This window comes from Bactrocera latifrons, unplaced genomic scaffold (genome assembly GCF_001853355.1).
Source record: "Bactrocera latifrons isolate USDA-ARS-PBARC rearing strain unplaced genomic scaffold, ASM185335v1 scaffold_149, whole genome shotgun sequence".
Lineage (NCBI taxonomy): Eukaryota > Metazoa > Arthropoda > Insecta > Diptera > Tephritidae > Bactrocera > Bactrocera latifrons.
The window spans coordinates 583,108-597,337 of NW_017534952.1; the positions used below are offsets into that span (position 1 = coordinate 583,108).

A 14,230-nucleotide genomic window follows, 5' to 3' on the forward strand; every position below is an offset into this window, starting at 1 on the left:
TTGATGTTATGTATAACATGTAAATGTAACATGTCTAGTAAAATACAGATTTATGTGTAATTTATAACTGTCCACGTTTTTCAAAAAGACAAATTGATTTACAATTGAAACTTATATTTAAGAGATTTTATTTACTGAATAATTTTAAGGTAAATAACTTGTTTACCCAGACTTCATTACTTMTTTTTTCGAGAAAATGCAAATATTTATTAAAAAAAAAAAAAACATTCATGAGTTTGGTTTACTATTAGAATACTTAAATATGTATTGTTGTTTAAACAATCGTCTTTCAACAATGCAGTAGTACTGGAACGTAAGTTTGCGCGAATTTCGTATTAAAATTAAATTGTTGACTTTTACGATACATGYTCTTTATTTTGATCACAAAGCTGCCATGCTCCGATCGTATACCTGAACCAGATCAAAAATAAGTCAACTCCCATTTGAATCCAGGACCAGACCGGCGTCAATTTAGAGCCTTCAATTTCTTTCCAGTTTACTGCCACCTCAGCTATTGGCATCTTCAAGCGTTCCGCTATGTATAGAAGCTCTACATCGAAAGCCCAACGTTCAACGTGTAAATTTTTAAATAAAGTATGTGCAGCGGAACGAGTTAGTAATTTAAAGCCACATTGGGTATCTCGTATACTTCGGACTGCAAAGAGCCATACAAGGAAATGAAAACCGTGCATAAGGAGTGTTCTGTTAAAAATATATGAAACAAAATCTTAATGCTGCAAAACACACACTTGCTAAGTAAAAGCGCATTATTAACCTGAATAGACTACGTGATGCAATAGCATCCTGCTCAAGATGTGAGCGCGATCCGACCACAATTCCATCTAACTGCCAATCTTTTGTAATACTTTTCATATTATTTTCCAACTTATCGTAATCCGAAAATTTCGTCGCACCATCTGCATCAGCAAATAATAAGTATCGGCCTCTTGCACTTAGCATTCCCTTCAAAAATACGTATAATTAAAAAAAAATAGTATGACTCAACACTTGCTTAGCTACCAAACGAACAGCTCCACCTTTGCCTCGGTTGTCCAAAAGCTCTAACACTCGAAATTTGTCCACGGTGTAGCGCTTTGAATATTTTAATGCAAGAGAAACTGTGCCATCACTACTCCCATCACTAACGACAATTACTTCGTAAGTAAATATCTCATGTTTTGCTTTTTCCTCTAAGAAACTCATGCATTCTTCCAGCATTTTTGGCACTGAAAAACACAAATTGTATTTAATCATTTTTGGAAAAAGTATTTTTAATCGTTTTACTCACACCGTTGTTCCTCGTTATAAGCTGGAATAATAACACTTAAGTGAACTGTTGGTTCATCTTCCACAGAGGGAAAATCAACATTTTGTATCYTTATTGGGTCAAGGAAATGCCTCTCCTCCTTTCGTCTTTTAATAACAGGAAATGGTTTTGTTATAGCTTTTTGTATAACAAAAAGCTGAAGTATTTTTGAAATGTATTTCCATAACAAATATATATTTAAAAAYATATCTTACCACAGCTAAGATTCCAGCTACCAATGACAAGCCGGCGATAAGTATCACCTGCACCACTTGGACGAAAGCCATTAAGTTAAGGTTATGTTAGTATTGGAATTTTTAAAATATAATTTCCATCATCTAGTTTATAAAGAAAACGGTAGCAATCAGAACGCCACGTAATTTATCAAAATTCTGCAATTGTGCGCGATATCAATCAGCTTATTTGTCTAAAAACAGCCGTTTTGCCAGTTGTCACTTTAATACTTCGTTCACAATAAATTGAAATTGCGAATAGCCAGTTTACTTCACAGCTAAAACTATTTCACGCTGGGCGTCGCACTTATTCGGTTGTGAGCTATGATACAGTCAAAGCAAAGAACGCGGAGGTCAGAAACAATTATTTAGCAACGAACGTCGCTGCACATAATGCCAAAATCAGCTGTTTAACTTTGTTTTTATAATTCAAAATATATTTTTTAAATACTCCAGGCAATAGAAATGTGTTTTTTTTTTGCAACGGCCTGTGAATGTTGTGATTTTGAGTGAGATCTGCATACGAATAAATTGAAAAAAAAAAAGAAATTAAATCTGAAAAAGACAATCTTGAGAAATACTTAAAGGTACTTTGAAAATAACGATTTTCTAACAGAGAAGGCTTAAGGAAATTGTGCAAGGCGAAGTTTATGGTAAGTGAATTAATTATTTATAAAAATTTCAAACTGTAAGCTCTGATTTCTTGTTGGACAAAAATCATTTACTTCACTTCATACTTCATTCCATAGCAAACGAAAATCAGTCAAACTAATACAAAAAAAATGTAAATAAGAAAACCACCGCATATTAAAGAGTCAGGCTTGGTTTAAATAAACTAGTTATATACACACACATACATTTGGGCATTTGGAATTGCACATAACAATATTTAATGTCATTAGAAGAAAACAAGAAAAACAAAGATATTGGAATGCGATTTGAGATCATATCTGCAATCAATGCGTATATACATAAATACATGCATACATACATATATACTACTTGCATACACACATTGACAAGTACTTCTCTCCACCATTACTCTAGAATACTACAAGCTGGTTTGCTCGCCCTTTTTTTGCTTAAGAAATTGGTTAGCGCAATTTCTCTGATTTCTTCTCTGTGCTCCACTGACTCTACTGCCTAAAGAACGTTATGTRAGGGTGTGAGTGCTTGTTCAGTGTGTCCTTACCCTTTTGTAAATAAAAAACACTTGATGTGATTTTTATGATGTGCGTTAAATGATTAGGCCTCTTGAAATGGATTTAAGTAGACGAAAAGGGTTTACGATTTCAAATGGTCAAGTTTGTTAGCCTGTTGTCACTCGCATGACACCACCACTAAACTAAATAGCGACGGAAATGTGATTGGCGTCGAAAGAGCTATGCGTGAAGTTAATTAATTGTGTAAACACGTTGACGGGGCTTCAAATTCGGCCAACACAAAAGACCGGGGAAGAGATAAACTTTGCTAAGCAATTTCACAAGTAAAATGATCTCTTTTGTGATCTCTTTGATACCATGGCTTACTTTGCGGAAGCTAGATGCCAACGCATCAAGTGAAGTCGGCCATTTTACAAGCACACAGCTTCGTCGGGCGCCATTTGGAATAACAGTATGCAAATTGAGCAAAAGGCAACCGCCAATGTGTGGTTTGATGTCAAATTCAGGCACACATACATATGTATGTATGTAGATACTATATATGAGTAAATTTTGTGTGTGTTTCGTGCGATTGCCAAGGAGATAGCACTTCTTAGCAAAATGTGTGTTTGTGTGAGTGAGCARGAGTGTCTGGGAGTGCACATTACAAWTCCATTTAAATGCAAACATGTAAATCCAAGTTCGCCATTCGCCAATGTGTCGAGATTCGTTATGGCAGCTTGGCGCCCACACTTCTTGGCCTTTATGCCTGGCCAGCCACCCTCCACAGTTGCGAAACAATTTAAAGCGTTTTAAACTTTGTAAATTCCGGCGCTGAGGGGAGGTCGACCGCCAGTTGATTACACTGGCGAGGGTTGAAGCTTATGGGTGCGCAAGTACGAGCGCACAGGAGTGAGCGTCTCGGCTATCAGCGAATAAACAGCAAGCTCTCAGTCAAACGAGCGGGACGTTGCGAATATTTCCAACAGCGCGTTTTTAAGTTCTATCTATCTATATTTGTATAGCCAGAAGTACGCGTATACGCATACGCGCGCACATTTACACACATAATTTATATATTTTTTAGTATGCAGCGAGTAAAGCGGGTCTGAAGTCGAACTCGTGTGTTTGTCAAATGTTCCAAGGTACACATAATCATTGTCATCATTTTCAGTTATTTCGATGCTTATATTGCCGTTGTTTGTATCTACATACACACATACGACAACGTGCAACCAAAAAGCGCACACTAACAAACACACATATACCYAATCGTACATCTGCAACTTACATATTCAGTTTTCCTGGCAGTTGGCAGCTGACTGGAGCAAATATTGTTCTTGGCATCCTCGCAGTCGTTCCGTTATTGCTAATGTTTGCCTTTTAACTTTTTTAACGCAAATATTTGCAGTCGGGTCCGCCTCTCGCCCACCGCCCTGTTAAAAATCGCTCATTTTCAAGCATTTGTTCTTGCTTCTTTTTGCAATGTGTTCGTTGTTGACATAATTTTGTATGATTTCGATTCGAGTTTGGACTCGGACTGGACCGCAGCCGTACCAGCATCCGAACTGAGGGACCAAGACTGAGTTGGTGTATGTGAATGGATTTTTGATTTAGTCGCTCGAGTTGCTCAAAATTTGCTTGTTTCTGTTTACTCATACATATGGACAACTGTATGTATGTGCATTTGTATAGCTGCGTTATTTGCCCTCGCTTTTCGTTTAATAATTCGATGTTTTAGTTTATTTCGCCCGCGTCTATTTGCTCATTGTTGAAATTGTAACTCAATTTATTTGTTTACTTTTTGTGCCAAACAGTTTTTTAGTTCAAAGATTCCTGTTGACTCGCGCTTCATTTCGTCTTACATAATTTTTGTATCCAAAGGAGAGAATGTACACATCTGCTGGGGCTAAATTTGAGGGGTCGCACGTGTCTCGTGTAAGGAAGGGCCCCGACGAAAAATTGAAAATTTTATGAAGAATCAGCAAGTTCTCGGGAAGACGTCCTTAAAGAAGTACTACTCAATATTTCCAAATGTTTGTGGTCGTTTTCTGCCAATGATAAGTTAAGTTCAATAAACGTTGTGAAAATGCAGTTCAATTTACAATATTGACATGTTAAAACTTATTTTAGGTTAGGGTTGAATAGAGTTCCTAAAGCTTTGTCAGTTTCCCAGATGCAAATTCATCCACATGTTTGTATGTCGTAGTGTTCGTATGTGTGTGTGTGGAGATGTGCCTCTAATTCGGCTTAATGTGCTCATATGCCTGAAAGGCTCCGCAATCAATTACCAAAACGAAGGGAACACAAATTTAGAATATGTCAACTTGTTGACATTTGAACAAATGAGCGCATTCCAAGCAGTCGTGCGTGGGCCAAACAGCCAACAGCCCGCATGCAATACACATGCAAAGGTATAGCAAGTATATATGTATGTATATGGGATGTGTTTACGCTTTATTTCAAGCATTTGATTTAGATTCGACCTTCAGTAACGATCCCAAAATGGCCATGTAGCTTTGGTCGAAGAAACCAACCGGCTACCTCGTACTTATTACTTAAAAAACACGTTGTATTTTCTTAGAAATCTATCGTCCTTATTTTTCCTGAAGTCTAAATATAAAGCTCTTGTGAGAGGGTATTCTGGTCTAAACGCCTAAATTTTAGGATTCTTCAAACTAAGATAAAGTATAACGAAATTTGGGGATGCAAAAAAAGGTGCTTCCTGGTTAATACGATTCCGACCTTTGTAGCGATCTAAAGCAAACAAATTGACAAAATGCTTCATTAGTAAAGATAGTAAAGATGTCGGTATCGCATTGAGCTTTGCTAATGAAAAAAAAATTCACAAAATTGCGACGACTTGGGAAAAAATAGAGTTCACTTCATTTTTAGCTTTTTCGAATTTTTAAAAACACATAAAATTTAAATTTCGCAATGTATTTTGTGAGAGATGTACTGTATAAGAAAGATGTTTATCAAATTCAAAGGAATCGGTTAAGCAGAACTTGAAATGTCATGTCAAACGCCTCAAAAAAAGTTGCTTGTGAGATGCTGGACCGGCCGCCACGTCACCAAAAAAATTCGAATTTCTAAAAATCCGTTAAAGAGCATAAGGGCATTTTGAAGGTCTAAACTTTGAAAATATGCAACAAATCGCCTTTTTCAAATTTCTAGACCAGAATACCCCGAAATGGCCCAATCGTTGAAAAGAAGAGCATAAAGTCGATCGTGCTAAATGTGTCGATCTAGCGGAAAATCTAAGATTCAGAGAAACTAAACTACTAACGTTGTTTAAGCACTAAATGAATATGTTTTGCTTTCGTGTTTTCGTAGCAAAATTAAGTTTTTGGTGCCCGAAAGAGCACCTGGTCGAGCATCTGGTCGAAAGTCAAAGAAAGCTGCATTGCTATGAAATGAAATAACTTTGCTTATGTGAATCCAAAACGAACAAAGTTGTTGTTATTGTGGTGCCGTCAAAAATATTCTTCAAATAGTTTTCCAAATTGACGATCTTTTGTTGAACTTCTATATTGAGAACAGCAGCCGATTGTTATGCTTCTGGGGGCCGCCTGATGTCGAATCTGAAACTTGGGCTGAAGAAAGTACTTTATGTGTGTAACCRGCTATGAAGCTGACTTTATAAATGAATTTATATAGAACATGATGAACTTTTTATGAGATTTGAGGACTCGTTTCTAGCTTTTCTCTGATCAAAGGTGAGGAATAATTGAATATTGAATCTATCACTAGCAMATATTCACACACATTCGTATTTGAATTTGTGCAAGCGAGGAAAATAGCCAAACTCCATATTATTCACCATGATAAATGGTTTAACAAATGCAATCTACTGCTGCCTTGTAGATTATATACTCGCAGGCAGTTACCCGTACATGCCAAATTTCATTATAATAAATGGTAACCTTGTCCAATATGCGAAATTCATTTTTCAAGCTGTAAAAATGAATGTTTAAATGAATACTTGAGTAGATGAATAGAGGAGCGAAGTTTGTTCTTATAAATGGTCAACTACAGGAAGCTCACATAAGTATATGTAACTACATATGTAAATACCTACATACGTATGTACATGCCTGATTGGTGTATGTACGATTAGAACACGGAAATTAGAATTCATACATATATATGCGCACATACAAACACAACACACATACATACATATGTACTTACGCGAAAATGGGACTTTTAAAAGTGAAATCAAAATTTCATTCGCAAATGTGCTTGTAAATCGCTTTGAAAGAAAACCCCAAACAACATAAAAGCAGAGCCTTGGGCGAGAAGTAGAACGGCACAAAGGAGAAAAACGGAAATTTATCAAATCGAATCTTTTGTAGCCGATCAGCGCCTTAACGTATGCCGCAAATAATGACTGCAGGTCTATGTAAACAAATGCACATGCCAAAGCGTTTGTTTGCCGAACTCTGTGCTGGCTGCCCCGACTCGTTTCTTTTATCTCATTTCTGTGAAGTTTCACCCCACCTGCACCTGAATAAGACTGAATAAGAGGCCTATTGTCCAACAGAATCAACTAAGGAAAATGAATTGTAAATTGCAAATGGCTCAAATGGCTTAAGGGGGCTAAGGAGCACTGTCCAATGAGGATTTTGAATGTAAATGGCGTCTAGTGTACACAAAGCAGGTACAGTATGTTCCCTGAGGGAAAAATCCGAACAGGCCGCAAAATTTGTGGCTCAGAGCCTTCGCTATTTAAACTCATTCCCATCGTCTATTATATGGCACTCTGTGTCAAGTTACTAAAAATGTGTGATATTGTAGAAGAACGCCAATAATGAACTTCAGGTCCTTCAGGTTAAGGTCGTGCCTAGTGTGGATAGATTAGTGAACTGCTTTTGAAAATTGTCGCAGCGTTGGCTGGGGCTATGCGCATTTATATCTGAGCACATTTCGTTTTCGTAGACGCAACTGTCGTGTCTGTGCCAAGTGCCGTTATTTTGGTGAACGTTCCAATCCCATTATCGTCCAATTTTATCAAGAACTTGTCTCTGAGGAAAATTAAAGTGTATTTGCTCAGTTTCGACTCGAATTATGATGCATATACCGACATACATAGGTACAGCTTAATCATTCCCGAATGGAACTGAACGCTTGTACCGAGCATTTGCAGGCATTCTCAAATCCGGAAGACGACAAACATATTAAACATCCTACCAAAAGGTAGCTTAATGTTGTCCATGAGATTGTGAACTCTTGAATGATCAGGCTCTCCTGTATCTACATAAAAGAACTTTTCACTTATGTTTTGAATAATTAAAGTAAAGAGAATAAGCAATTATTTGAAGTAAAATAGAATCCTCCATCAGTATTGCGGGTTGGGCACTCCTGTCAAATATATGGTATATCTACAAGAAATATTTCATATACTTTAGCCGACCAGCCTATATAGTATAAGAGAATGAATTCGCCCTTTGAAAATGAAAGAAATTATTCGCGTGACGAGCCGAAGGTCCTGGCAGCCAGTGCTCCTTTTTTTCGTGTAAATAAAATAATTGTATTATTTTTTTTTTTCACATTTATAAATAAATAAAATAAATATTCGCGGTTCGAAGTTGAAACTCTGTGGCAAATTTTGCGATTCCTGTGCAAGTATCGATGAAGAAGCGCGGAAAGGATGTTGCATGAACACCTGCCGATTTGCGATGCATAAGTGTCCAGCGAATAAAACTGCTYTAAATATGAATGAAGAATTTCGAGGGAGTAGATTTCGCTTCTCTTTGGAGAAATCGCCTTATGAGTTTCCGTTTTAGTCACATGTAGCGGATAACAATACACCTCTTCGGCTGATCAAAAGTGCGCGCGTATATGTATATATGTGTGAGTTCACACATGCATATGTGTGGATTTGTATAAACGCCATTCTTATCTATGCGAGCGCAGTGCGACTACATTGTAAAAAGTGCTTTTATACCCAATTACAATGGGCAGCAGAGGGGTGTGTTTGCTTGGCACGGACACAAATACATATACATATGCGAAGYTTGGGCTATTGGCGACTGCTGAACGCCACTTGACCATTTGATTCGGTGCGCACGCCTCCCCTCCCGCCGCTAACATAAATGCATGCGTAAGTGCTCGAGGCGTCCAACAAAATAGAAATTAAATAAGAAAAATGAGATTGTAGATTAAAGTTAAGAGGGCACTTAGATAGGAAAAGTCTATTTTCGTAAGAGGATCAAATGTTTTTCTTTGTAGTTGTGGAAATTTCGACACAAAAAGGAAGAAAAATATTTTCAATTCCATTTTAATGATTGGGTGCGGCAGTGTTAAAAAAAAAAAATAAAAAAAATAAGTAAATTGGAAATTTCGCAGTGCGAATTTAATTTAATTTCCACTAATTGAATATAAAACGAAAACCGCACACTTAATGTTTTAGCCGTCTCATTTCTCTACTTCCTTTCCTACTCTTATGTCAAATATGTCTGTCAAATGCGGATCAAGCAGSCCACTCGGTTTCACGTCTCCTGCAGATGCTTGTTGAATTTTTCTAAGAATGGATTTGTATATATGGAATTACCTTTCTAAGATTTTACATATTGAACACGTGACCTATAAAATTACAGTTGACTTCGGCAACAGTAAAAGTTGCTACTCTGTAGTTCGAAAGATTGCYTCAAACAGCTATTTCTGCTCAACTCAAGGTGTGTCAATCGAAAGAGCCAAAGGAATTAAATGGCCCTAAGCAACGAAAATTAATAATAACAAACCAAATACGAGTAAGAATTTGACCAATTGTCGCGCAGTAGGTGAACGTTTATAATTCTTGCTATGCCTTATTTCGACRGAACAGAATACTGTACACAGACGGCGGAGCGTATGAGTTACATTTACTTACAAACCTTGGACTAGTATGCACTGGTAATCAAATGTTCTTCGTKTTTGGACAACATACTTTTTGTTTCGTGTAATCATCAACATAAGGATTCAGGATCTTCTTAGCTGCAGCATTCCCGGAATATTTCGCACTAAACTCGGTATTCGAAAATTCGGAATGGAGGTATCTAAAATTAAATATCCTTTAAATTTTTGTGATTGAGTTCATACTTGTGGTGCAATAACCCCTGTGTTGGTGCACGTGTATCCGAGCACAATCTTAGGCTCGACTCTATCCGAGTGGGTGTTTGAAATAAGAACCATACTCAATAATTAGCTGCTAAATACATTCTTCGTTTTTATTTGTATTGATATCTTTGCGTTCGGTTTGAACTCATTTATTTATTTATTTCTACAAATCTACATTCATTTTTTTTTTAATTTAGTATAATCCAAGTTCATATGTATATAGTTACAGTTAATAATTTAATAAGAAGTTAAAAATTTCCTATACAATATATACCATATAAGCACTCAGCTCAACCTGAAGTGGCTTTACAATAAATAACAAAAAATGCACGAAAGCCTCCAAAAAGTTTGAACAGTTATATCAGAAATATTAGAAATATATTTGAAAAGGAGAACTGGAATTGGCAAACATTTTCTAGTGGAGCGTGCAGTTCAAACCATAAAATGCAAACCAATTCCACCACAATCTGCACACAGGCATCAGTTCCGGCATCATTCGGAAGCTGCGCGCAGTGAGCATTGCTTTAGAAAAATTAATATTAATGCACTTTTTATGTTACAGAATCCAAATTGAAAAATGTTCGCTCTTTTTGCGTACATACATTCATACATACAAAGAATAAAAGACGGAAATGATGAAAAAAGATATAGAGACATTGAATGCTGATTTTCGAAATCAAAACTTTCCCAGAAATTTCGATAAGCAATACCCAATTATCTGTGATGGTATGTATGTATTTATGTATGAATATGTTTGTTTGTAAAAACACGAAAAGCATAAATGTTTGCGGAATTTAAAAATCGCTTTTTAATAGAAGATCGGCATTTCGGGCTTCGTGTGATTCACTTCAAATTCTTCGAGTGTGAGAAACAAAAAACTGATAAAAAATATACTAGACTCGCCTGCTTTGAACATGTGTTGCGCATAAGTAATTACACGAACTGGATTTGAACATAAATATAGGAACCTTGACTAAGTAATTTCATTAAATGCGACTTACACACACATTCAATGCATTTACATACATACACAACTCCATGCCCATGTATGTGTATAGATAATATATGTACATATTCGGTTAATTTCATTCCAAAAACAAATTGAAATATATACTACCAATTCTTCGTACTCGCCACAAGTGTCGCTGTAGCCGAAGAGCATATATAAATGTACGTTACGCGTTACATAACTGTTACATAACTGTGTGTAATACTTGAGTGATAGATTGTACAAACATTTAAAATACACATTTGGAACTTGTAATTGCTTAAATAATTATAATTAAATTATGGCTCTGTCTGTGGCCGGGCGTTGATATGATCAAGAGATAGACTTTCGTAAAAGTAATGCCTTAAATACTTTTTGTATGTACACATTTGTTTAGCTTAGGTATGTATGGTTGTGTGAATATGTTTAGATCAGCTCCGTGTAGTGTGAATACGTATCGAACGAGTTCGACGCAAACGACGACGGTTTCTCGCAGAAGTGCCAAATCCTTTGCAAAGCCTGGCGGTTCTCGAAGAACGGTTGTGTGCGGCTCGAATGTTGCGGCGGTGCGAAGCTCTGCAGGTATGACGAATGGGGTTTACTTATATCCCGATAGGATTTTTTTCGATTGACATCACTGTGGCCTCGGGATCATTCTTGCTTGCTCGCGCAATGTGGCGACAGGGAGCTAATCGAGCTGCCACACATTGAGGAGGCTTCTTGGCTGTTTGACATACTRAGCGCTTTTGCGGCGAACCCGAAGATGTGGCTGCTGAGTGGTGTGCCTGTCGGACTGTCCAGGTCCATGGCGGGATTGATGCGCTTCTCCTTTTGCCGACGATTGCAAAACCAAACGCGCACCACTTCTTTGTCCATATTTAGTTGATCCGCCAAATTATTGATGTCCTCTGAAGTGGGTTTGCAGTTGACCATGAATGCCTTTTCGAGTGWGCTGCGGACGTTGGTCTCGATGGAGGTGCGCTTTTTGCGTCTTCGCCCAATTATGTTTTCAGGWGTAGTGAGCGTTGTTGTCATGGAGCTCAGTGAGAACACACCGCCCGTTTTCGATATTGTATTGTCTGCATCAGCCAGCCATTTTTGCAGYAGCGGCTTTAGTTTGCACATGTTTTTGAARCTGAGGTTGAGTGCTTCAAATCGTGAGATGGTGGTTTGCGAGAAGTCATTGCCGTACAATTTTCCCATTGCCAAACCAACATCGCCTTGCGTGAAGCCAAGTTTAATGCGGCGCTGCTTGAAAGTTTTGGCGAATTGTTCGAGTTCTTCCAGATCGGTTGTCTCTTCKGGCGATTGGTCGAGAGAGCGTGCTGCTGCCGACATTGCGTTTGCGCCGACCGCTTTGTTGTTTTGTGGTGTACTGCTGAAGCTCATTGTTGCGCCGGGTAACGTGTTGGGGAATATGGAAGACATGCCGGGCGTATTTGGCGTTAAGACGGCGCTGCCCATTTGCAGACCCAAGGCAGAATTAGGTGGTGTGGTCTGCTGCGAAGAGTTTGCGTTGCCGCTTTCTTCTTCTTCATCGTCTTGTGTAAGCTTGTAGGATTTCAAGTGACGCCGACTAACTGGRCTTAGTGARGGGCTACGCAATGGTGATGAGACCAACGGCGTGGAAAAGTGTTTCATTCCTCGTGCTGGCGTGCCTTGGGAATKAAATCTGCTCGTGGGTAGGTGTTCTTCGCCTTCAAAATGCTGTTGCAGCTCTTGTTGTAACTGTTGTTGTTGTTTCAACTGTTGCAAAGCTTGAAACTGCGCCATGGCTTGGAGTGAGTTTTGGAGCAGGAAATGCGTAGCTGTTGGATTTTGAAAATTATCCGGCGCTACTTGACGCATCACATCTACATAGCTTTGCAGTTGTAGCTGGAACGCCTGTTGCATTTCACTGGCAGCATAGTTTGGTGCTGCCATGCCAAGGTGATTTTGCAGCAGTAGTGGTGCCAGTGGACTCTGTAGCGCCGTAAAGAGGTTCGACGCACTCTCCGATAGCTGCTGACAGTGCTCATCRGAGGTTCTGGCATTCATCTCGCCCGGCGTCGCGGGACGGAGTGGTGAACGCGCCAGTCTCTTTGGTGATTGCGGCGCAAGGTCAAGTATTTCGTCCGACTCCACGGCCACTTCATGACGACGCTTCTTACTCAGATTCTTCACTGGCAGGACACATCGCTTAAACTGCTCAGCACACCCTCCATCTTCATGCCTATCGTTGTCGCCTGTAAAAAGAGCGGATAGATAAGGGTTATAAGAAGTCAGTTATGTGAAGAAATAAATATTTTGCTTTTCAATTTTCCAATTCAGCGACGCTACTGTTCCTCATTTCTTTCAACAAATGCTTTCTTTTTATGCCACACAACAATAACTCTACCGAACACAACCCCTCAAATGTTCAAACCACAACCTAAGTGGCCAAAGCTTCAAATACACTTACGCCACACACAAACACACACATATAGATGTGCATTAACTGGGAATTTCAACTGGAGCATAATTCGATTTGACCATGGCACAAATTGAATATTCCAAAAATGTTTAACACTGGCTCAATGGACCATCGGTAAYGGGAAAAGGTTCTTGTCTTTTATCAATTTCCAATATTTCTTTTAAGGAGGCAAATTTTATTCAAACTTCCGAATGAGTGCATGCCTAGCTACCGCCTGCACGCTCATGTYCAGCCACAAAGCCTACAATGTGGGCCTTGATAGCTGAAAATGCTTTTCAGGGTTATAGTGGGTCGTTCTGTCTTCGGTAGATACGAGCCAGAAGCAGAAAAAATGCAAGAAAATAAAATTATATATTCTCTGTGTGGGTTGACTTATGTTGGCTAATTTTAAGGCATTTAGAAAACTCGCTCATGTATAATAATTGCCAATTTAAGTGCATGCGTGTGTATGTGGCCTTTGCCATCGGTATTTGCTTGGCGAGATAGCGCTTTTTCAGGCTTTGTCCATTCGTACGGGCTGAAATTTCAACAACTTTGATATAACCATGTTGGAAGGCACTTTGAATGTGTGCAAAGTGGAATAAAAAATTTTGCGAAACCATTTGCGGCCCTAAATATTTGCACTTTCCATATAGTAATGCGCGATGTAACCCTGTTTTTGTACTTGAAGGTTTGGGGAGAATTAATTTAAATGTTATGTTCTACTTAGACCTTAGACTTAGTCATTAGAAAATGTGTAATTTAAGCTTTAAGTTAGAGAAGATAGTTTTTTATATTGTCTTCTAATAATTTTTTGTTGTATTGAGCTGCTCATTAGAGCTTAAGTTGGTAAACTGGATAGAAGGCCCAATAGTAGCTGAACGCAATCAGTGTAAATCTTAACGTCTACCCAGGACATCTGCACTCGGTACTCAAGAGGCCAGACCATTCGGTGCCTGTGAGGTACCAAAAATGTCACCCGGAGAGTGGATAAGGTAGAGCACCTCTGCATATGCACCATGCTACGTT

The 14,230-nt window shown here is 38.4% G+C and overlaps 2 protein-coding genes and 1 long non-coding RNA gene across 7 annotated transcripts in view; 1 reads left to right on the forward strand and 2 right to left on the reverse strand.

Annotated features, from left to right (window-relative positions):
* Nucleotides 1–14,230, forward strand: part of LOC108965787 — a 185,499-nt gene that overhangs the window by 41,057 nt on the left and 130,212 nt on the right. The window contains exon 1 of one of the 2 annotated variants that reach the window (XR_001993137.1): nucleotides 1,845–2,192. The exons of the other annotated variant lie outside the window; for it this stretch is intronic. This is a non-coding gene — a long non-coding RNA (uncharacterized LOC108965787). Of the gene's footprint in view, nucleotides 1–1,844; nucleotides 2,193–14,230 lie in introns of those variants that run through there. 2 annotated transcript variants of the gene reach the window in all.
* Nucleotides 98–1,783, reverse strand: LOC108965786 (dolichyl-phosphate beta-glucosyltransferase). The gene is made up of 5 exons (XM_018928402.1): nucleotides 1,522–1,783; nucleotides 1,289–1,463; nucleotides 1,021–1,226; nucleotides 776–963; nucleotides 98–702 (listed from the first exon to the last, which is right to left on the reverse strand). Exons 1-5 carry the CDS (start codon nucleotides 1,591–1,593, stop codon nucleotides 357–359), a joined length of 987 nt encoding a protein of 328 aa, XP_018783947.1. The 5' UTR covers nucleotides 1,594–1,783; the 3' UTR covers nucleotides 98–356.
* LOC108965780 (POU domain protein 2) overlaps nucleotides 9,991–14,230 on the reverse strand; it is a 44,005-nt gene continuing 39,765 nt past the window's right edge. For all 4 annotated transcript variants that reach the window (XM_018928382.1, XM_018928385.1, XM_018928384.1 and 1 more), the window contains one exon: nucleotides 9,991–12,995. In XM_018928382.1, coding sequence (XP_018783927.1) covers nucleotides 11,422–12,995 — 1,574 coding nt within the window. In that variant the 3' untranslated portion in view covers nucleotides 9,991–11,421. The remainder of the gene's footprint in view (nucleotides 12,996–14,230) is intronic.